Source organism: Leptodactylus fuscus, chromosome 2 (genome assembly GCF_031893055.1).
Source record: "Leptodactylus fuscus isolate aLepFus1 chromosome 2, aLepFus1.hap2, whole genome shotgun sequence".
Taxonomy (NCBI): Eukaryota; Metazoa; Chordata; class Amphibia; order Anura; family Leptodactylidae; genus Leptodactylus; species Leptodactylus fuscus.
Window position 1 is genome coordinate 272,540,766 of NC_134266.1, and position 24,314 is coordinate 272,565,079.

General features: G+C 45.4%; 1 protein-coding gene across 2 annotated transcripts in view; it reads left to right on the forward strand.

Moving 5' to 3' along the window:
- The window catches only part of MAP6 (microtubule associated protein 6), a 30,005-nt gene extending 23,912 nt beyond the window's left edge, over positions 1-6,093 (forward strand). For both annotated transcript variants that reach the window (XM_075266267.1, XM_075266268.1), the window contains exon 3: positions 4,328-6,093. In XM_075266267.1, the coding sequence (XP_075122368.1) occupies positions 4,328-4,537 (210 nt within the window). In that variant the 3' untranslated portion in view covers positions 4,538-6,093. The remainder of the gene's footprint in view (positions 1-4,327) is intronic.
- Positions 6,094-24,314: the final 18,221 nt, after the last annotated feature.

The window sequence follows — 24,314 nt, forward strand, 5'->3', positions numbered from 1 at the left end:
TTACTTATCCTGTATTATACTCCAGAGCTTCGCTCACTATTCTGCTGGTACAGTCACTGTGTACATACATTACATTACTTATCCTGTATTATACTCCAGAGCTGCGCTCACTATTCTGCTGGTGCAGTCACTGTGTACATACATTACATTACTTATCCTGTATTATACTCCAGAGCTGCGCTCACTATTCTGCTGGTACAGTCACTGTGTACATACATTACATTACTTATCCTGTATTATACTCCAGAGCTGCACTCACTATTCTGCTGGTACAGTCACTGTGTACACACATTACATTACTTATCCTGTATTATACTCCAGAGCTGCGCTCACTATTATGCTGGTGCAGTCACTGTGTACATACATTACATTACTTATCCTGTATTATACCCCAGAGCTGCGCTCACTATTCTTCTGGTGCAGTCACTGTGTACATACATTACATTACTTATCCTGTATTATACTCTAGAGCTGCGCTCACTATTCTGCTGGTACAGTCACTGTGTACATACATTAAATTACTTATCCTGTATTATACTGCAGAGCTGCGCTCACTATTCTGCTGGTGCAGTCACTGTGTACATACATTACATTACTTATCCTGTATTATACTCTAGAGCTGCGCTCACTATTCTGCTGGTACAGTCACTGTGTACATACATTACATTACTTATCCTGTATTATACCCCAGAGCTGCGCTCACTATTCTGCTGGTACAGTCACTGTGTACATACATTACATTACTTATCCTGTATTATACTCCAGAGCTGCGCTCACTATTCTGCTGGTGCAGTCACTGTGTACATACATTACATTACTTATCCTGTATTATACTCCAGAGCTGCGCTCACTATTCTGCTGGTATAGTCACTGTGTACATACATTACATTACTTATCCTGTATTATACTCCAGAGCTGCGCTCACTATTCTGCTGGTGCAGTCACTGTGTACATACATTACATTACTTATCCTGTATTATACTCCAGAGCTGCGCTCACTATTCTGCTGGTACAGTCACTGTGTACATACATTACATTACTTATCCTGTATTATACTCCAGAGCTGCGCTCACTATTCTGCTGGTGCAGTCACTGTGTACATACATTACATTACTTATCCTGTATTATACTCCAGAGCTGCACTCACTATTCTGCTGGTACAGTCACTGTGTACACACATTACATTACTTATCCTGTATTATACTCCAGAGCTGCGCTCACTATTATGCTGGTGCAGTCACTGTGTACATACATTACATTACTTATCCTGTATTATACCCCAGAGCTGCGCTCACTATTCTGCTGGTGCAGTCACTGTGTACATACATTACATTACTTATCCTGTATTATACTCTAGAGCTGCGCTCACTATTCTGCTGGTACAGTCACTGTGTACATACATTACATTACTTATCCTGTATTATACCCCAGAGCTGCGCTCACTATTCTGCTGGTGCAGTCACTGTGTACATACATTACATTACTTATCCTGTATTATACTCTAGAGCTGCGCTCACTATTCTGCTGGTGCAGTCACTGTGTACATACATTACATTACTTATCCTGTATTATACTCCAGAGCTGCCGTCACTATTCTGCTGGTGCAGTCACTGTGTACATACATTACATTACTTATCCTGTATTATACTCCAGAGCTGCGCTCACTATTCTGCTGGTACAGTCACTGTGTACATACATTACATTACTTATCCTATATTATACTCCAGAGCTGCGCTCACTATTCTGCTGGTACAGTCACTGTGTACATACATTACATTACTTATCCTGTATTATACTCCAGAGCTGCGCTCACTATTCTGCTGGTACAGTCACTGTGTACATACATTACATTACTTATCCTGTATTATACTCCAGAGCTGTGCTCACTATTCTGCTGGTACAGTCATTGTGTACATACATTACATTACTTATCCTGTATTATACTCCAGAGCTGTGCTCACTATTCTGCTGGTACAGTCATTGTGTACATACATTACATTACTTATCCTGTATTATACTCCAGAGCTGTGCTCACTATTCTGCTGGTACAGTCACTGTGTACATACATTACATTACTTATCCTGTATTATACTCCAGAGCTGCACTCACTATTCTGCTGGTGCAGTCACTGTGTACATACATTACATTACTTATCCTGTATTATACTCCAGAGCTGTGCTCACTATTCTGCTGGTACAGTCACTGTGTACATACATTACATTACTTATCCTGTATTATACTCCAGAGCTGCGCTCACTATTCTGCTGGTACAGTCACTGTGTACATACATTACATTACTTATCCTGTATTATACTCCAGAGCTGTGCTCACTATTCTGCTGGTACAGTCACTGTGTACATACATTACTTATCCTGTATTATACTCCAGAGCTGCGCTCACTATTCTGCTGGTGCAGTCACTGTGTACATACATTACATTACTTATCCTGTATTATACTCCAGAGCTGTGCTCACTATTCTGCTGGTACAGTCATTGTGTACATACATTACATTACTTATCCTGTATTATACTCCAGAGCTGTGCTCACTATTCTGCTGGTACAGTCACTGTGTACATACATTACATTACTTATCCTGTATTATACTCCAGAGCTGCACTCACTATTCTGCTGGTACAGTCACTGTGTACATACATTACTTATCCTGTATTATACTCCAGAGCTGCGCTCACTATTCTGCTGGTGCAGTCACTGTGTACATACATTACATTACTTATCCTGTATTATACTCCAGAGCTGTGCTCACTATTCTGCTGGTACAGTCATTGTGTACATACATTACATTACTTATCCTGTATTATACTCCAGAGCTGTGCTCACTATTCTGCTGGTACAGTCATTGTGTACATACATTACATTACTTATCCTGTATTATACTCCAGAGCTGCGCTCACTATTCTGCTGGTGCAGTCACTGTGTACATACATTACATTACTTATCCTGTATTATACTCCAGAGCTGCGCTCACTATTCTGCTGGTACAGTCACTGTGTACATACATTACATTACTTATCCTGTATTATACTCCAGAGCTGCACTTACTATTCTGCTGGTGCAGTCACTGTGTACATACATTACATTACTTATCCTGTATTATACTCCAGAGCTGCGCTAACTATTCTGCTGGTGCAGTCATTGTGTACATACATTACATTACTTATCCTGTATTATACTCCAGAGCTGCGCTCACTATTCTGCTGGTGCAGTCACTGTGTACATACATTACATTACTTATCCTGTATTATACTCCAGAGCTGCGCTCACTATTCTGCTGGTACAGTCACTGTGTACATACATTACATTACTTATCCTGTATTATACTCCAGAGCTGCGCTCACTATTCTGCTGGTGCACATGTATATTAGGAGCTGTCAGCCAGTGTTCACTATACTTTGCTGGGTGTAAGGGATGAGTCATGTGGCTATGTCTCTAAGCACCACACAAGCTGTGACCCATGTGGCCAATCAGCACCATTATTATTACGGCGGTGTGCGGTATACTTGTGGTGTAGGCCGGCACACCTGTATCCTGTTGTTGTGGCACTGCAGGGTGTGTGCTCCAGTTTCAGGTTATTATGGTGCATTGTTATATTGTATTCCAGTCCTACAGAGATAGTGGAGGCAGCGGACTGTGCGGAGGACTCTCGGCTCTGCCATGGCTGAATGCTTTGAACCATGTCCTTCAGTGTCAGTCTGAACAAGGTGCAATGTGCATGATGGGGGTTGAACTTCATGAGGGCTAACTTCCAGTTGATGGCCTTCCAAATTTTGAACAGTATGGATTGGTGTCTCCAGTTTAATAGCATTACCTGTTGGAGTCTGAGATCTATCTTCTGTCTCTGGCTGCTGCTCTATACTTCCCCATGCTGTACACTGCAGCACTGCTCCATTATACTACAATTATAATCGGTGGTTCCAGCTGAGCTGCATTGTATATTGGGGTATGGGGTAGTCTGTAATCCGCCTCTGGTCCAATGATAGGTTTAGGCTGCTCCATACTTCCCCATGCTGTACACTGTAGCACTGCTCCATTAGGCACATCTGTCAGAGTCTGGTGTCCGGTGCCATGCTTTATACTGCAGCTCCACTTGTTTGCTATAATACCATTGATACATTGCAACAGAGCTGTTCTACGTGTAGCCTTTAGTCAGGTTGACACCAAACTTGTTACGTATGAAAGGCGTCGCAATGTACAAATAATAAGCGTGACCTCTTTGCATTTTCCATTCTTCTAAAACTCTCCTTCCCGCCTCTCGTGTGTCTGTGTCTCGCCCCCTCCGTGTCTTTTTGTGCGTCTGTCTCCGTCCAGGTGGAGAAGCCCAGCGTCCAGCCTTCCAAACCAAAAAAGACAACCACCCCAAGCCATAAACCGGTGAAAAAGGCCAAAGACAAGCAGAGCACCCCTGGCCGTGCCTCCAAAAAGAAGGCCCCCGAGCCCGCATCCTCCACCGCCGCCAAACCCGAGGACAAGGAGAAGAGCAAAGAGATGAACAATAAACTGGCCGAAGCGAAAGAGTAAATCAACCCACAAACCTACAAAGCACTTATACTATTATTATATGATGATTATGGTTATTATTGTCTTATTTTTACTACCGAGGCCACCGAATAACGTTAGTGACTACGAAACGGCTTATGCTTTCTGATTGTATCCTAGACTTTGCGTCCTCTCACTCCCGCCACACTGTAACGACACTGAACCGATGATTTTGGTTTTTGGTTTGTTTTTTTAATTATCATTTTTGAGTTTTTTTGATTTGTGTATGGTCCGAAAAAAAATTTCTATGTGAGAATGATCCGAATCTATACGTGTTCACGGTGCTATCAAGAGAATGTACTGCTCCACGTGACCGCCTGTGATGCCCCTATACTCTTCTATGTGGTGTAACGTGACCAGTGGTTGAAAGTTCATAGTTAGCGTCAATGTGGTAGGACCAAGGGCGAACAAGTAAGCGCATTTATATAACGGGGTGGGGGTGGGGGCGGGAGAAACGTACGTACAGGGAAAGAAATTCCCATAACTCACATCCCATAGGTGCTTAGATGATCTGATCGAGAATGGGAAAAACAAACATGGCAGCCGAATTTGAGGGCCCGTAGGTCAGATCCGTCCATAGCCCAACCTGATCCTAGAGCAATCCAGATTCCTATATACTATTATCATAAATATACATAGATCAGATTTCACATATATTTTTTGGATACCGTCATCCATTTTATTTTATTTTTTCATTTTCCGATTCCGGAAGTTTCCGCATGTGGAGACATCACTTGATTTTGAATACCTCAATTCACCGGACACATATATCACTTATAATAGGGTATTATATGATGGGTTGCCTGTCAACCACTTAACTTCCTCTCTGGGAGACCACTTCCTGTGGTGACAGGAAGTTCTATCTACTATACTGTAGACTTCCTCTTTAGGCTCCTCCCATACAGAGAACAGGAAGTAGAAGAAGAGAACAGAAGGAACCAAGGAGCTTCAGGGTATAAAGCAAGCGAGATATGAAGGAGAAGAGGTAGGAAAAGGGATGGGAATCCATGATGGGATTGTCATACATTGTCTTTATGTTTTCTGTGTTTTTTGGCCAAAATTTTTTCTTCAGTCTGAGACAGAGCTCCAAAATCCCAGTGTAGGCTTAGAACTAAGGGGTTAAAAGACCATGGTAAAATCAAGCCGTTCCCTGGTGACACTGGGCCCCGGGGATGGCCAAATTGTGGGTGGGGTTATGAAAAGCCCCGCCCCTTTTAAAGCCACCATCTGTCCAGATGATAGAAAATCTTGGCTAGAAAGCACAAGAGGAATCTATAAGACCCGAGTAAAACCCCAAGATTTCCCAATATCCTAGCAGCGTACCCCAGTCGTAGGGATTGGTTATGCCCCTCTGTCCGCCATGTTCACCCGAGACCTGTGAAGAATCTATACGAGATGATTTGTCATTGTGTCCTGGAGGGTATGAAGCTTGTCCTCGCTCCTCACCATCCGTCACGTTTCAATGGTTTCCTACCTGTACAATGTAATGCTTGCTGAGAAATGACTGCAAATCAATAAAAAGGAGAAATTCAGTCTTACTGATTGTTTCCAGCGCTATCCAAACCCGTCACTCTGTGCTCCCGTCCTTACACGTCACATACTGTGGGTTACAGGGGGCCAGGCTTATTGTGGTGACCATTGGCTGAGATAGGGAGACTTACAGGCCAGGCAGTGCAGCATGGGAAAAATGATATGCAAATGAGCTCTCATCCAGAAGGAAGAAAGCTGGCTCTCTAGTGCCTCCTATGGGAGCTACCCCGTCAGTGCAGGAACCATGAGCTACAAGTCTGAGCATAGACTAATGAGATTTGTAGTTCATCGCCAGCAGATATAAAATAATTCTAAGCTTTTCTATGTAACTAGAACTCGGGGAGTGACTGCCTGACCCCGGACTGGACCCCAATAATAGGTACTAATAGAGAAGGAACAGCATATACATGATCTATCTATCTATCTATCTATCTCCTATCTATCTATCTATCTATCTATCTATCTATCTATCTATCTATCTCCTATCTATCTATCTATCTATCTATCTCCTATCTATCTATCTATCTATCTATCTATCTATCTATCTATCTCCTATCTATCTATCTATCTATCTATCTATCTCCTATCTATCTATCTATCTATCTATCTATCTATCTATCTCCTATCTATCTATCTATCTATCTATCTATCTCCTATCTATCTATCTATCTATCTATCTATCTATCTATCTATCTCCTATCTATCTATCTCCTATCTATCTATCTATCTATCTATCTATCTCCTATCTATCTATCTATCTATCTATCTATCTATCTATCTCCTATCTATCTATCTATCTATCTATCTATCTATCTATCTATCTATCTCCTATCTATCTATCTCCTATCTCCTATCTATCTATCTATCTATCTATCTATCTATCTATCTATCTATCTATCTATCTATCTATCTATCTCCTATCTATCTATCTCCTATCTATCTATCTCCTATCTATCTATCTATCTATCTATCTATCTATCTATCTATCTATCTATCTATCAGTATATCTACCTCCAGTATATACTGTGTATACAGCAAAAAAAAAACAACATTCTTTCTCCTGTAACAGACCATTAGATACAGTCGGAGTTCCTACCAGTGCAGCCAGTCATTATAGATAGTTGGCATAGCAACGGCTGCGCTCCGGGATCAGAGATCAGCAGGGAATTCTCATTATTGCTTTGCAATGTATTGTTCTGTATGTGGCGGCTAACTACAATGATCAGGGGGTGATGGGCAGAAATATCAAGCTATTGCAGATAACGGATGGCAGACACACCTATATGAGCTGAGTTGAATAATTTAGGGCACTAAGTAAGGACCTGGCTAGCTTTGGAACCCAAAGTCCAGTCGCCACGTACCCACACAGAGGTGGTCCTAGAGGAAATTAGATACTTTCCAAACATTACCCTTAAACTATTTGAATGATCCTGAGTTATATATTGTATTATACTCCAGAGCTGCGCTCACTATTCTGCTGGTACAGTCACTGTGTACATACATTACATTACTTATCCTGTATTATACTCCAGAGCTGCGCTCACTATTCTGCTGGTACAGTCACTGTGTACATACATTACATTACTTATCCTGTATTATACTCCAGAGCTGCGCTCACTATTCTGCTGGTACAGTCACTGTGTACATACATTACATTACTTATCCTGTATTATACTCCAGAGCTGCGCTCACTATTCTGCTGGTACAGTCACTGTGTACATACATTACATTACTTATCCTGTATTATACTCCAGAGCTGCGCTCACTATTCTGCTGGTGCAGTCACTGTGTACATACATTACATTACTTATCCTGTATTATACTCCAGAGCTGCGCTCACTATTCTGCTGGTGCAGTCACTGTGTACATACATTACATTACTTATCCTGTATTATACTCCAGAGCTGCGCTCACTATTCTGCTGGTGCAGTCACTGTGTACATACATTACATTACTTATCCTGTATTATACTCCAGAGCTGCGCTCACTATTCTGCTGGTGCAGTCACTGTGTACATACATTACATTACTTATCCTGTATTATACTCCAGAGCTGCGCTCACTATTCTGCTGGTGCAGTCACTGTGTACATACATTACATTACTTATCCTGTATTATACTCCAGAGCTGCGCTCACTATTCTGCTGGTGCAGTCACTGTGTACATACATTACATTACTTATCCTGTATTATACTCCAGAGCTGCGCTCACTATTCTGCTGGTGCAGTCACTGTGTACATACATTACATTACTTATCCTGTATTATACTCCAGAGCTGCGCTCACTATTCTGCTGGTGCAGTCACTGTGTACATACATTACATTACTTATCCTGTATTATACTTCAGAGCTGCGCTCACTATTCTGCTGGTGCAGTCACTGTGTACATACATTACATTACTTATCCTGTATTATACTCCAGAGCTGCGCTCACTATTCTGCTGGTGCAGTCACTGTGTACATACATTACATTACTTATCCTGTATTATACTCCAGAGCTGCGCTCACTATTCTGCTGGTACAGTCACTGTGTACATACATTACATTACTTATCCTGTATTATACTCCAGAGCTGCGCTCACTATTCTGCTGGTACAGTCACTGTGTACATACATTACATTACTTATCCTGTATTATACTCCAGAGCTGCGCTCACTATTCTGCTGGTGCAGTCACTGTGTACATACATTACATTACTTATCCTGTATTATACTCCAGAGCTGCGCTCACTATTCTGCTGGTACAGTCACTGTGTACATACATTACATTACTTATCCTGTATTATACTCCAGAGCTGCGCTCAATATTCTGCTGGTGCAGTCACTGTGTACATACATTACATTACTTATCCTGTATTATACTCCAGAGCTGCGCTCACTATTATGCTGGTACAGTCACTGTGTACATACATTACTTATCCTGTATTATACTCCAGAGCTGCGCTCACTATTCTGCTGGTGCAGTCACTGTGTACATACATTACATTACTTATCCTGTATTATACTCCAGAGCTGCGCTCACTATTCTGTTGGTACAGTCACTGTGTACGTACATTACATTACTTATCCTGTATTATACTCCAGAGCTGCGCTCACTATTCTGCTGGTGCAGTCACTGTGTACATACATTACATTACTTATCCTGTATTATACCCCAGAGCTGCGCTCACTATTCTGCTGGTACAGTCACTGTGTACATACATTACATTACTTATCCTGTATTATACTCCAGAGCTGCGCTCACTATTCTGCTGGTACAGTCACTGTGTACATACATTACATTACTTATCCTGTATTATACTCCAGAGCTGCGCTCACTATTCTGCTGGTGCAGTCACTGTGTACATACATTACTTATCCTGTATTATACTCCAGAGCTGCGTTCACTATTCTGCTGGTACAGTCACTGTGTACATACATTACATTACTTATCCTGTATTATACTCCAGAGCTGCGCTCACTATTCTGCTGGTACAGTCACTGTGTACATACATTACTTATCCTGTATTATACTCCAGAGCTGCGCTCACTATTCTGCTGGTGCAGTCACTGTGTACATACATTACATTACTTATCCTGTATTATACTCCAGAGCTGCGCTCACTATTCTGCTGGTACAGTCACTGTGTACATACATTACATTTCTTATCCTGTATTATACTCCAGAGCTGCGCTCACTATTCTGCTGGTACAGTCACTGTGTACATACATTACTTATCCTGTATTATACTCCAGAGCTGCGCTCACTATTCTGCTGGTGCAGTCACTGTGTACATACATTACATTACTTATCCTGTATTATACTCCAGAGCTGCGCTCACTATTCTGCTGGTGCAGTCACTGTGTACATACATTACATTACTTATCCTGTATTATACTCCAGAGCTGCGCTCACTATTCTGTTGGTACAGTCACTGTGTACATACATTACATTACTTATCCTGTATTATACTCCAGAGCTGCGCTCACTATTCTGCTGGTGCAGTCACTGTGTACATACATTACATTACTTATCCTGTATTATACTCCAGAGCTGCGCTCACTATTCTGCTGGTACAGTCACTGTGTACATACATTACTTATCCTGTATTATACTCCAGAGCTGCGCTCACTATTCTGCTGGTACAGTCACTGTGTACATACATTGCATTACTTATCCTGTATTATACTCCAGAGCTGCGCTCACTATTCTGCTGGTACAGTCACTGTGTACATACATTACTTATCCTGTATTATACTCCAGAGCTGCGCTCACTATTCTGCTGGTACAGTCACTGTGTGCATACATTACATTACTTATCCTGTATTATACTCCAGAGCTGCGCTCACTATTCTCTGGTACAGTCACTGTGTACATACATTACATTACTTATCCTGTATTATACTCCAGAGCTGCGCTCACTATTCTGCTGGTGCAGTCACTGTGTACATACATTACATTACTTATCCTGTATTATACTTCAGAGCTGCGCTCACTATTCTGCTGGTGCAGTCACTGTGTACATACATTACATTACTTATCCTGTATTATACTCCAGAGCTGCGCTCACTATTCTGCTGGTGCAGTCACTGTGTACATACATTACATTACTTATCCTGTATTATACTCCAGAGCTGCGCTCACTATTCTGCTGGTGCAGTCACTGTGTACATACATTACATTACTTATCCTGTATTATACTCCAGAGCTGCGCTCACTATTCTGCTGGTGCAGTCACTGTGTACATACATTACATTACTTATCCTGTATTATACTCCAGAGCTGCGCTCACTATTCTGCTGGTGCAGTCACTGTGTACATACATTACATTACTTATCCTGTATTATACTTCAGAGCTGCGCTCACTATTCTGCTGGTGCAGTCACTGTGTACATACATTACATTACTTATCCTGTATTATACTCCAGAGCTGCGCTCACTATTCTGCTGGTGCAGTCACTGTGTACATACATTACATTACTTATCCTGTATTATACTCCAGAGCTGCGCTCACTATTCTGCTGGTACAGTCACTGTGTACATACATTACATTACTTATCCTGTATTATACTCCAGAGCTGCGCTCACTATTCTGCTGGTACAGTCACTGTGTACATACATTACATTACTTATCCTGTATTATACTCCAGAGCTGCGCTCACTATTCTGCTGGTGCAGTCACTGTGTACATACATTACATTACTTATCCTGTATTATACTCCAGAGCTGCGCTCACTATTCTGCTGGTACAGTCACTGTGTACATACATTACATTACTTATCCTGTATTATACTCCAGAGCTGCGCTCAATATTCTGCTGGTGCAGTCACTGTGTACATACATTACATTACTTATCCTGTATTATACTCCAGAGCTGCGCTCACTATTCTGCTGGTACAGTCACTGTGTACATACATTACTTATCCTGTATTATACTCCAGAGCTGCGCTCACTATTCTGCTGGTGCAGTCACTGTGTACATACATTACATTACTTATCCTGTATTATACTCCAGAGCTGCGCTCACTATTCTGTTGGTACAGTCACTGTGTACGTACATTACATTACTTATCCTGTATTATACTCCAGAGCTGCGCTCACTATTCTGCTGGTGCAGTCACTGTGTACATACATTACATTACTTATCCTGTATTATACCCCAGAGCTGCGCTCACTATTCTGCTGGTACAGTCACTGTGTACATACATTACATTACGTATCCTGTATTATACTCCAGAGCTGTGCTCACTATTCTGCTGGTACAGTCACTGTGTACATACATTACATTACTTATCCTGTATTATACTCCAGAGCTGCGCTCACTATTCTGCTGGTACAGTCACTGTGTACATACATTACATTACTTATCCTGTATTATACTCCAGAGCTGCGCTCACTATTCTGCTGGTGCAGTCACTGTGTACATACATTACATTACTTATCCTGTATTATACTCCAGAGCTGCGTTCACTATTCTGCTGGTACAGTCACTGTGTACATACATTACATTACTTATCCTGTATTATACTCCAGAGCTGCGCTCACTATTCTGCTGGTACAGTCACTGTGTACATACATTACTTATCCTGTATTATACTCCAGAGCTGCGCTCACTATTCTGCTGGTGCAGTCACTGTGTACATACATTACATTACTTATCCTGTATTATACTCCAGAGCTGCGCTCACTATTCTGCTGGTACAGTCACTGTGTACATACATTACATTTCTTATCCTGTATTATACTCCAGAGCTGCGCTCACTATTCTGCTGGTACAGTCACTGTGTACATACATTACTTATCCTGTATTATACTCCAGAGCTGCGCTCACTATTCTGCTGGTGCAGTCACTGTGTACATACATTACATTACTTATCCTGTATTATACTCCAGAGCTGCGCTCACTATTCTGCTGGTGCAGTCACTGTGTACATACATTACATTACTTATCCTGTATTATACTCCAGAGCTGCGCTCACTATTCTGTTGGTACAGTCACTGTGTACATACATTTCATTACTTATCCTGTATTATACTCCAGAGCTGCGCTCACTATTCTGCTGGTGCAGTCACTGTGTACATACATTACATTACTTATCCTGTATTATACTCCAGAGCTGCGCTCACTATTCTGCTGGTACAGTCACTGTGTACATACATTACTTATCCTGTATTATACTCCAGAGCTGCGCTCACTATTCTGCTGGTACAGTCACTGTGTACATACATTGCATTACTTATCCTGTATTATACTCCAGAGCTGCGCTCACTATTCTGCTGGTACAGTCACTGTGTACATACATTACTTATCCTGTATTATACTCCAGAGCTGCGCTCACTATTCTGCTGGTACAGTCACTGTGTGCATACATTACATTACTTATCCTGTATTATACTCCAGAGCTGCGCTCACTATTCTCTGGTACAGTCACTGTGTACATACATTACATTACTTATCCTGTATTACACTCCAGAGCTGCGCTCACTATTCTCTGGTACAGTCACTGTGTACATACATTACATTACTTATCCTGTATTACACTCCAGAGATGCGCTCACTATTCTGCTAGTGCAGTCACTGTGTATATACATTACTTATCCTGTATTATACTCCAGAGCTGCGCTCACTGTTCTGCTTGTACAGTCACCGTATACATACATTACTTATCCTGTATTATACTCCAGAGCTGCGCTCACTATTCTGCTGGTGCAGTCACTGTGTATATACATTACTTATCCTGTATTATACTCCAGAGCTGCGCTCACTATTCTGCTGGTGCAGTCACTGTGTACATACATTACATTACTTATCCTGTATTATACTCCAGAGCTGCGCTCACTATTCTGCTGGTGCAGTCACTGTGTACATACATTACATTACTTATCCTGTATTATACTCCAGAGCTGCGCTCACTATTCTGCTGGTACAGTCACTGTGTACATACATTACATTACTTATCCTGTATTATACTCCAGAGCTGCGCTCACTATTCTGCTGGTGCAGTCACTGTGTACATACATTACATTACTTATCCTGTATTATACTCCAGAGCTGCGCTCACTATTCTGCTGGTGCAGTCACTGTGTACATACCTTACATTACTTATCCTGTATTATACTCCAGAGCTGCGCTCACTATTCTGCTGGTACAGTCACTGTGTACATACATTACATTACTTATCCTGTATTATACTCCAGAGCTGCGCTCACTATTCTGCTGGTGCAGTCACTGTGTACATACATTACATTACTTATCCTGTATTATACTCCAGAGCTGCGCTCACTATTCTGCTGGTGCAGTCACTGTGTACATACCTTACATTACTTATCCTGTATTATACTCCAGAGCTGCGCTCACTATTCTGCTGGTACAGTCACTGTGTACATACATTACATTACTTATCCTGTATTATACCCCAGAGCTGCGCTCACTATTCTGCTGGTGCAGTCACTGTGTACATACATTACATTACTTATCCTGTATTATACCCCAGAGCTGCGCTCACTATTCTGCTAGTACAGTCACTGTGTACATACATTACATTACTTATCCTGTATTATACTCCAGAGCTGCGCTCACTATTCTGCTGGTACAGTCATTGTGTACATACATTACATTACTTATCCTGTATTATACTCCAGAGCTGCGCTCACTATTCTGCTGGTGCAGTCACTGTGTACATACATTACATTACTTATCCTGTATTATACTCCAGAGCTGCGCTCACTATTCTGCTGGTGCAGTCACTGTGTACATACATTACATTACTTATCCTGTATTATACCCCAGAGCTGCGCTCACTATTCTGGAGACGTCTGAGAAGTCATGTTATGTAGGAGAACCATTTTAGGAGCTCAGCTTAGATGTAAAGTATCTAATTTCTGATGGAATTCATTAAGAAGCTGAGATATGAATGCAGCTCTTGAACATGAGGTTGCACAAGAATAGAGATGAGCGAACAGTGTTCTATCGAACTCATGTTCGATCGGATATTATGCTGTTCGGCATGTTCGAATCGAATCGAACACCGCGTGGTAAAGTGCGCCATTACTCGATTCCCCTCCCACCTTCCCTGGCGCCTTTTTTGCTCCAATAACAGCGCAGGGTAGGTGGGACAGGAACTACGACACCGGTGACGTTGAAAAAAGTAGGCAAAACCCATTGGCTGCCGAAAACATGTGACCTCTAATTTAAAAGAACAGCGACGCCCAGCTTCGCGTCATTCTGAGCTTGCAATTCACCGAGGACGGAGGTTTCCGTCCAGCTAGCTAGGGCTTAGATTCTGGGTAGGCAGGGACAGGCTAGGATAGGAAGGAGAAGACAACCAACAGCTCTTGTAAGAGCTAAATTCCAGGGAGAAGCTTGTCAGTGTAACGTGGCACTGACGGGCTCAATCGCCGCAACCCAGCTTTCCCAGGATCCTGAATGGAATACACTGTCAGTGTATTCCCGTATACCCGATATATACCCCGATACCCGTTCCAACGGTGTGCCCCCCCACCTTCACCCCAGAAATACCCTGCAAGTCCCCTAGCAATAGAATTGGGGCTATATACACCCACAATTTTTACTACTGGTATACAGTGCCATTGTCTGACTGGGAATTCAAAGAATATATTGGGAATACAAATACCCTCATTTCTTGCTACTGCCATATAGTGCCAGTGTCTGACTGGGAATTCAAAGAATATATTGGGGTTACGTGCACCCACAATTTTTACTACTGGTATACAGTGCCATTGTCTGACTGGGAATTCAAAGAGTATATTGGGAATACAAATACCCTCATTTCTTGCTACTGCCATATAGTGCCAGTTTCTGACTGGTAATTCAAAGAATATATTGGGGTTACGTGCACCCACAATTTTTACTACTGGTATACAGTGCCATTGTCTGACTGGGAATTCAAAGAGTATATTGGGAATACAAATACCCTCATTTCTTGCTACTGCCATATAGTGCCAGTTTCTGACTGGGAATTCAAAGAATATATTGGGGTTACGTGCACCCACAATTTTTACTACTGGTATACAGTGCCATTGTCTGACTGGGAATTCAAAGAGTATATTGGGAATACAAATACCCTCATTTCTTGCTACTGCCATATAGTGCCAGTTTCTGACTGGGAATTCAAAGAATATATTGGGGTTACGTGCACCCACAATTTTTACTACTGGTATACAGTGCCATTGTCTGACTGGGAATTCAAAGAGTATATTGGGAATACAAATACCCTCATTTCTTGCTACTGCCATATAGTGCCAGTTTCTGACTGGGAATTCAAAGAATATATTGGGGTTACGTGCACCCACAATTTTTACTACTGGTATACAGTGCCATTGTCTGACTGGGAATTCAAAGAGTATATTGGGAATACAAATACCCTCATTTCTTGCTACTGCCATATAGTGCCAGTTTCTGACTGGGAATTCAAAGAATATATTGGGGTTACGTGCACCCACAATTTTTACTACTGGTATACAGTGCCATTGTCTGACTGGGAATTCAAAGAGTATATTGGGAATACAAATACCCTCATTTCTTGCTACTGCCATATAGTGCCAGTTTCTGACTGGGAATTCAAAGAATATATTGGGGTTACGTGCACCCACAATTTTTACTACTGGTATACAGTGCCATTGTCTGACTGGGAATTCAAAGAGTATATTGGGAATACAAATACCCTCATTTCTTGCTACTGCCATATAGTGCCAGTTTCTGACTGGGAATTCAAAGAATATATTGGGGTTACGTGCACCCACAATTTTTACTACTGGTATACAGTGCCATTGTCTGACTGGGAATTCAAAGAGTATATTGGGAATACAAATACCCTCATTTCTTGCTACTGCCATATAGTGCCAGTTTCTGACTGGGAATTCAAAGAATATATTGGGGTTACGTGCACCCACAATTTTTACTACTGGTATACAGTGCCATTGTCTGACTGGGAATTCAAAGAGTATATTGGGAATACAAATACCCTCATTTCTTGCTACTGCCATATAGTGCCAGTTTCTGACTGGGAATTCAAAGAATATATTGGGGTTACGTGCACCCACAATTTTTACTACTGGTATACAGTGCCAATTTCTAACTAGGAATTCAAAATGCGCAAGGCTCCCGGAAAGGGACGTGGACGAGGCCGTGGGCGAGGTCGGGGGAATGGTTCTGGGGAGCAAGGTAGCAGTGAAGCCACAGGGCGTCCCGTGCCTACTCCTGTGGGGCAGCAAGCATTGCGCCACTCCACAGTGCCAGGGTTGCTTGCCACATTAACTAAACTGCAGGGTACAAACCTTAGTAGGCCCGAGAACCAGGAACAGGTCTTGCAATGGCTGTCAGAGAACGCTTACAGCACATTGTCCAGCAGCCAGTCAGACTCTGCCTCCTCTCCTCCTATTACCCAACAGTCTTGTCTTCCTTCCTCCCAAAATTCCGAAGCTTTACAGAACAATAACCCAAACTGTCCCTGCTCCCCAGAGCTGTTCTCCGCTCCTTTCATTGTCCCTCAACCTGCCTCTCCACGTCACGATTCCACGAACCTAACAGAGGAGCATCTGTGTCCAGATGCTCAAACACTAGAGTCTCCTCCATCTCCGTTCGATTTGGTGGTGGATGACCAGCAACCCACCCTCATCGACGATGATGTGACGCAGTTGCCGTCAGGGCATCCAGTTGACCGGCGCATTGTGCGGGAGGAGGAGATGAGACAGGAGTTGGAAGAGGAAGTGGTGGATGATGAGGACACTGACCCGACCTGGACAGGGGGGATGTCAAGCGGGGAAAGTAGTGTGGATGTTGAGGCAGGTGCAGCACCAAAAAGGGTAGCTAGAGGCAGAGGCAGAGGTCAGCAGCTTAGGCGAAGCCAGGCCACACCCGGAATCTCCCAAGATGTTCCAGTTCGTACCCAGCCCCGAAAAACTCCCACCTCGAGGGCACGTTTCTCGAAGGTGTGGAGTTTTTTCAAGGAATGCGCCGAGGACAGATATAGTGTTGTCTGCACAATTTGCCTCTCGAAATTGATTAGGGGCTCTGAGAAGAGCAACCTGTCCACCACTTCAATGCGCCGTCATTTGGAATCCAAGCACTGGAATCAGTGGCAGGCAGCAACGGCAGGACAAAGGCCGCCTGCCGTTCACGCCACTGCCACTGCCTCTGCCTCTGCCACTGCCACTGCTGACTGTGCTGGCGATGCACTCCAGAGGACGAGCCAGGACACCACTTCATCTGCCTCCGCCACTTTGTTGACTTCTACCTCATCCTCCCCTGGTCCTGTCTTATCTCCTTCTCCTGCACCATCAAAGGCACCATCAGGCGTTTCTTTACAACAACCCACCATCTCTCAGACATTGGAGCGGCGGCAGAAATACACTGCTAACCACCCACACGCGCAAGCCTTGAACGCCAACATCGCTAAACTGCTGGCCCAGGAGATGTTGGCGTTCCGGCTTGTTGAAACTCCCGCCTTCCTGGACCTGATGGCAACTGCGGCACCTCGCTATGCCGTCCCTAGCCGTCACTACTTCTCCCGGTGTGCCGTCCCCGCCTTGCACCAGCACGTGTCACTCAACATCAGGCGGGCCCTTAGTTCCGCGCTTTGCACAAAGGTCCACTTGACCACCGACGCGTGGACAAGTGCATGCGGACAGGGACGCTACATTTCACTGACGGCACACTGGGTGAATGTAGTTGAGGCTGGGACTGCTTCCCAAACTGGCCCGGTGTACCTCGTCTCCCCGCCTAACATTCCTGGCAGGGACACGAGAAGAACACCCCCCTCCTCCTCCTCCTCTACCGCCTCCTCCTCCGCCACCGCCTCCTCCTCCGCCACCGCCTCCTCCTCCGCTGTTAGATTGACCCCAGCTACGAGTTGGAAACGTTGCAGCACTGGCGTTGGTAGACGTCAGCAGGCTGTGCTGAAGCTGATCAGCTTGGGGGACAGACAGCACACTGCCTCCGAGGTGAGGGATGCCCTCCTCGATGAGACGGCAATATGGTTTGAGCCGCTGCACCTGGGCCCAGGCATGGTCGTTTGTGATAACGGCCGGAACCTGGTAGCAGCTCTGGAGCTTGCCGGACTCCAACATGTTCCATGCCTGGCCCACGTCTTCAACCTAGTGGTGCAACGTTTCCTAAAGAGCTACCCCAATGTTCCAGAGCTACTGGTGAAAGTGCGGCGCATGTGCGCCCACTTTCGCAAGTCGACAGTAGCCGCTGCTAGCTTAAAATCTCTCCAGCAACGCCTGCATGTGCCACAACACCGGCTTTTGTGCGACGTCCCCACACGCTGGAACTCAACGTTTCAGATGTTGAATAGAGTGGTTGAGCAGCAGAGACCTTTGATGGAATACCAGCTACAAAACCCTAGGGTGCCACAAAGTCAGCTGCCTCAGTTTCACATCCATGAGTGGCCATGGATGAGAGACCTTTGTGACATCCTACGGGTCTTTGAGGAGTCCACAAGGAGGGTGAGCTCTGAGGATGCGATGGTGAGCCTTACAATCCCGCTCTTGTGTGTTCTGAGAGAATCCCTGATTGACATCAGGGATAACTCAGATCACACAGAGGAGTTAGGGATAGCATCCGATCCGTCACAGCTGGAGAGTAGGTCCACACATCTGTCCGCTTCACTGCGTTTAATGGAGGAGGAGGAGGAGGAGGAGGAGGAAGAAGAGTTGTCCGATGATGTGATGGTGATACAGGAGGCTTCCGGGCAACTTCGAATCGTCCCATTGTTGCAGCGCGGATGGGTAGACATGGAGGATGAGGAGGAAATGGAGATTGAACTTTCCGGTGGGGCCAGAGGAGTCATGCCAACTAACACTGTGGCAGACATGGCTGAGTTCATGTTGGGGTGCTTTACAACCGACAAGCGTATTGTCAAAATCATGGAGGACAACCAGTACTGGATCTTTGCTATCCTTGACCCCCGGTATAAAAACAACATCTCGTCTTTTATTCCGGTAGAGGGGAGGGCCAATCGCATCAATGCTTGCCACAGGCAATTGGTGCAGAATATGATGGAGATGTTTCCAGCATGTGACGTTGGCGGCAGGGAGGGCAGTTCCTCCAGTAGGCAACCAAGTTCTCACCGGTCCACACAAACGAGGGGCACACTGTCTAAGGTCTGGGACACCTTGATGGCACCCCCTCGCCAAAGTGCCGCCACGGAGGGTCCTAGTGTCACCAGGCGTGAGAAGTATAGGCGCATGTTGCGGGAATACCTTTCCGACCACAGCCCTGTCCTCTCCGACCCCTCTGCGCCCTACACGTATTGGGTGTCGAAGTTGGACCTGTGGCTTGAACTTGCCCTATATGCCTTGGAGGTGCTGTCCTGTCCTGCCGCCAGCGTCCTATCTGAGAGGGTGTTCAGTGCAGCCGGTGGCATCATCACTGACAAGCGCACCCGTCTGTCAGCTGAGAGTGCCGACCGGCTCACTTTGATAAAAATGAACCACCACTGGATAGAGCCTTCATTTTTGTGCCCACCTGTGTAAAGCACCCCAACATGAAACTCCATGTCTGTACTCAACCTCTCCAATTCCTCCGCATCCTCATACTCATCCACCATAAGCGTTGCACAATTCTGCTAATACTAGGCTCCCTCCAACATGATTTCCCCCAACTCTGCTGGTTAGAGGCTCCCTCCACCCTGATTTCCACCAACTCTGCTGGTTAGAGGCTCCCTCCACCCTGCTTTCCCACAACTCTGCTGGTTAGAGGCTCCTTCCACCATGAATTTGCCCAAACTGGGCTGTTTAGAGGCTCCCTCCACCATGAATTGGTCCAAACTGGGTTTTTTAGAGGCTCCCTCCACCATGAATTGGTCCAAACTGGGCTGGTTAGAGGCTCCCTCCACCATGAATTGGTCCAAACTGGGCTGGTTAGAGGCTCCCTCCACCATGAATTTGCCCAAACTGGGCTGGTTAGAGGCTCCCTCCACAATTAATTGGTCCAAACTGGGCTAATTAGAGGCTCCCTCCACCATGAATTGGTCCAAACTGGGTTTTTTAGAGGCTCCCTCCACCATGAATTTGCCCAAACTGGGCTGTTTAGAGGCTCCCTCCACCATGAATTGGTCCAAACTGGGCTGGTTAGAGGCTCCCTCCACCATGAATTTCCCAAAACTTGGCTGTTTAGAGGCTCCCTCCACCATTAATTGGTCCAAACTGGGCTGGTTAGAGGCTCCCTCCACCATGAATTTGCCCAAACTGGGGTGGTTAGAGGCTCCCTCCACCATTAATTGGTCCAAACTGGGCTGGTTAGAGGCTCCCTCCACAATTAATTGGTCCAAACTGGGCTAATTAGAGGCTCCCTCCACCATGAATTGGTCCAAACTGGGTTTTTTAGAGGCTCCCTCCACCATGAATTTGCCCAAACTGGGCTGTTTAGAGGCTCCCTCCACCATGAATTGGTCCAAACTGGGCTGGTTAGAGGCGCCCTCCACCATGAATTGGTCCAAACTGGGCTGGTTAGAGGCTCCCTCCACCATGAATTTCCCAAAACTTGGCTGTTTAGAGGCTCCCTCCACCATTAATTGGTCCAAACTGGGCTGGTTAGAGGCTCCCTCCACCATGAATTTGCCCAAACTGGGCTGTTTAGAGGCTCCCTCCACCATGAATTTGCCCAAACTGGGCTGGTTAGAGGCTCCCTCCACCATGAATTGGTCCAAACTGGGCTGGTTAGAGGCTCCCTCCACCATGAATTTGCCCAAACTGGGCTGTTTAGAGGCTCCCTCCACCATGAATTTGCCCAAACTGGGCTGGTTAGAGGCTCCCTCCACCATGAATTGGTCCAAACTGGGCTGGTTAGAGGCTCCCTCCACCATGAATTTGCCCAAACTGGGCTGTTTAGAGGCTCCCTCCACCATGAATTTGCCCAAACTGGGCTGGTTAGAGGCTCCCTCCACCATGAATTGGTCCAAACGGGTTTTTAGAGGCTCCCTTCACCATGAATTGGTCCAAACTTGGCTGTTTAGAGGCTCCCTCCACCATGAATTTGCCCAAACTGGGCTGTTTAGAGGCTCCCTCCACCATGAATTGGTCCAAACTGGGCTGGTTAGAGGCTCCCTCCACCATGAATTTCCCAAAACTTGGCTGTTTAGAGGCTCCCTCCACCATTAATTGGTCCAAACTGGGCTGGTTAGAGGCTCCCTCCACCATGAATTTGCCCAAACTGGGCTGTTTAGAGGCTCCCTCCACCATGAATTTGCCCAAACTGGGCTGGTTAGAGGCTCCCTCCACCATGAATTGGTCCAAACTGGGCTGGTTAGAGGCTCCCTCCACAATTAATTGGTCCAAACTGGGCTAATTAGAGGCTCCCTCCACCATGAATTGGTCCAAACTAGGTTTTTTAGAGGCTCCCTCCACCATGAATTTGCCCAAACTGGGCTGTTTAGAGGCTCCCTCCACCATGAATTGGTCCAAACTGGGCTGGTTAGAGGCTCCCTCCACCATGAATTTCCCAAAACTTGGCTGTTTAGAGGCTCCCTCCACCATTAATTGGTCCAAACTGGGCTGGTTAGAGGCTCCCTCCACCATGAATTTGCCCAAACTGGGGTGGTTAGAGGCTCCCTCCACCATTAATTGGTCCAAACTGGGCTGGTTAGAGGCTCCCTCCACAATTAATTGGTCCAAACTGGGCTAATTAGAGGCTCCCTCCACCATGAATTGGTCCAAACTGGGTTTTTTAGAGGCTCCCTCCACCATGAATTTGCCCAAACTGGGCTGTTTAGAGGCTCCCTCCACCATGAATTGGTCCAAACTGGGCTGGTTAGAGGCTCCCTCCACCATGAATTGGTCCAAACTGGGCTGGTTAGAGGCTCCCTCCACCATGAATTTCCCAAAACTTGGCTGTTTAGAGGCTCCCTCCACCATTAATTGGTCCAAACTGGGCTGGTTAGAGGCTCCCTCCACCATGAATTTGCCCAAACTGGGCTGTTTAGAGGCTCCCTCCACCATGAATTTGCCCAAACTGGGCTGGTTAGAGGCTCCCTCCACCATGAATTGGTCCAAACTGGGCTGGTTAGAGGCTCCCTCCACCATGAATTTGCCCAAACTGGGCTGTTTAGAGGCTCCCTCCACCATGAATTTGCCCAAACTGGGCTGGTTAGAGGCTCCCTCCACCATGAATTGGTCCAAACGGGTTTTTAGAGGCTCCCTTCACCATGAATTGGTCCAAACTTGGCTGTTTAGAGGCTCCCTCCACCATGAATTTGCCCAAACTGGGCTGTTTAGAGGCTCCCTCCACCATGAATTGGTCCAAACTGGGCTGGTTAGAGGCTCCCTCCACCATGAATTTCCCAAAACTTGGCTGTTTAGAGGCTCCCTCCACCATTAATTGGTCCAAACTGGGCTGGTTAGAGGCTCCCTCCACCATGAATTTGCCCAAACTGGGCTGTTTAGAGGCTCCCTCCACCATGAATTTGCCCAAACTGGGCTGGTTAGAGGCTCCCTCCACCATGAATTGGTCCAAACTGGGCTGGTTAGAGGCTCCCTCCACCATGAATTTGCCCAAACTGGGCTGTTTAGAGGCTCCCTCCACCATGAATTTGCCCAAACTGGGCTGGTTAGAGGCTCCCTCCACCATTAATTGGTCCAAACTGGGCTGGTTAGAGGCTCCCTCCACCATGAATTTGCCCAAACTGGGCTGTTTAGAGGCTCCCTCCACCATGAATTTGCCCAAACTGGGCTGGTTAGAGGCTCCCTCCACCATGAATTGGTCCAAACTGGGCTGGTTAGAGGCTCCCTCCACCATGAATTTGCCCAAACTGGGCTGTTTAGAGGCTCCCTCCACCATGAATTTGCCCAAACTGGGCTGGTTAGAGGCTCCCTCCACCATGAATTGGTCCAAACGGGTTTTTAGAGGCTCCCTTCACCATGAATTGGTCCAAACTTGGCTGGTTAGAGGCTCCCTCCACCATGAATTTGCCCAAACTGGGCTGTTTAGAGGCTCCCTCCACCATGAATTGGTCCAAACTGGGCTGGTTAGAGGCTCCCTCCACCATGAATTTCCCAAAACTTGGCTGTTTAGAGGCTCCCTCCACCATTAATTGGTCCAAACTGGGCTGGTTAGAGGCTCCCTCCACCATGAATTTGCCCAAACTGGGGTGGTTAGAGGCTCCCTCCACCATTAATTGGTCCAAACTGGGCTGGTTAGAGGCTCCCTCCACAATTAATTGGTCCAAACTGGGCTAATTAGAGGCTCCCTCCACCATGAATTGGTCCAAACTGGGTTTTTTAGAGGCTCCCTCCACCATGAATTTGCCCAAACTGGGCTGTTTAGAGGCTCCCTCCACCATGAATTGGTCCAAACTGGGCTGGTTAGAGGCTCCCTCCACCATGAATTGGTCCAAACTGGGCTGGTTAGAGGCTCCCTCCACCATGAATTTCCCAAAACTTGGCTGTTTAGAGGCTCCCTCCACCATTAATTGGTCCAAACTGGGCTGGTTAGAGGCTCCCTCCACCATGAATTTGCCCAAACTGGGCTGTTTAGAGGCTCCCTCCACCATGAATTTGCCCAAACTGGGCTGGTTAGAGGCTCCCTCCACCATGAATTGGTCCAAACTGGGCTGGTTAGAGGCTCCCTCCACCATGAATTTGCCCAAACTGGGCTGTTTAGAGGCTCCCTCCACCATGAATTTGCCCAAACTGGGCTGGTTAGAGGCTCCCTCCACCATGAATTGGTCCAAACTGGGCTGGTTAGAGGCTCCCTCCACCATGAATTTGCCCAAACTGGGCTGTTTAGAGGCT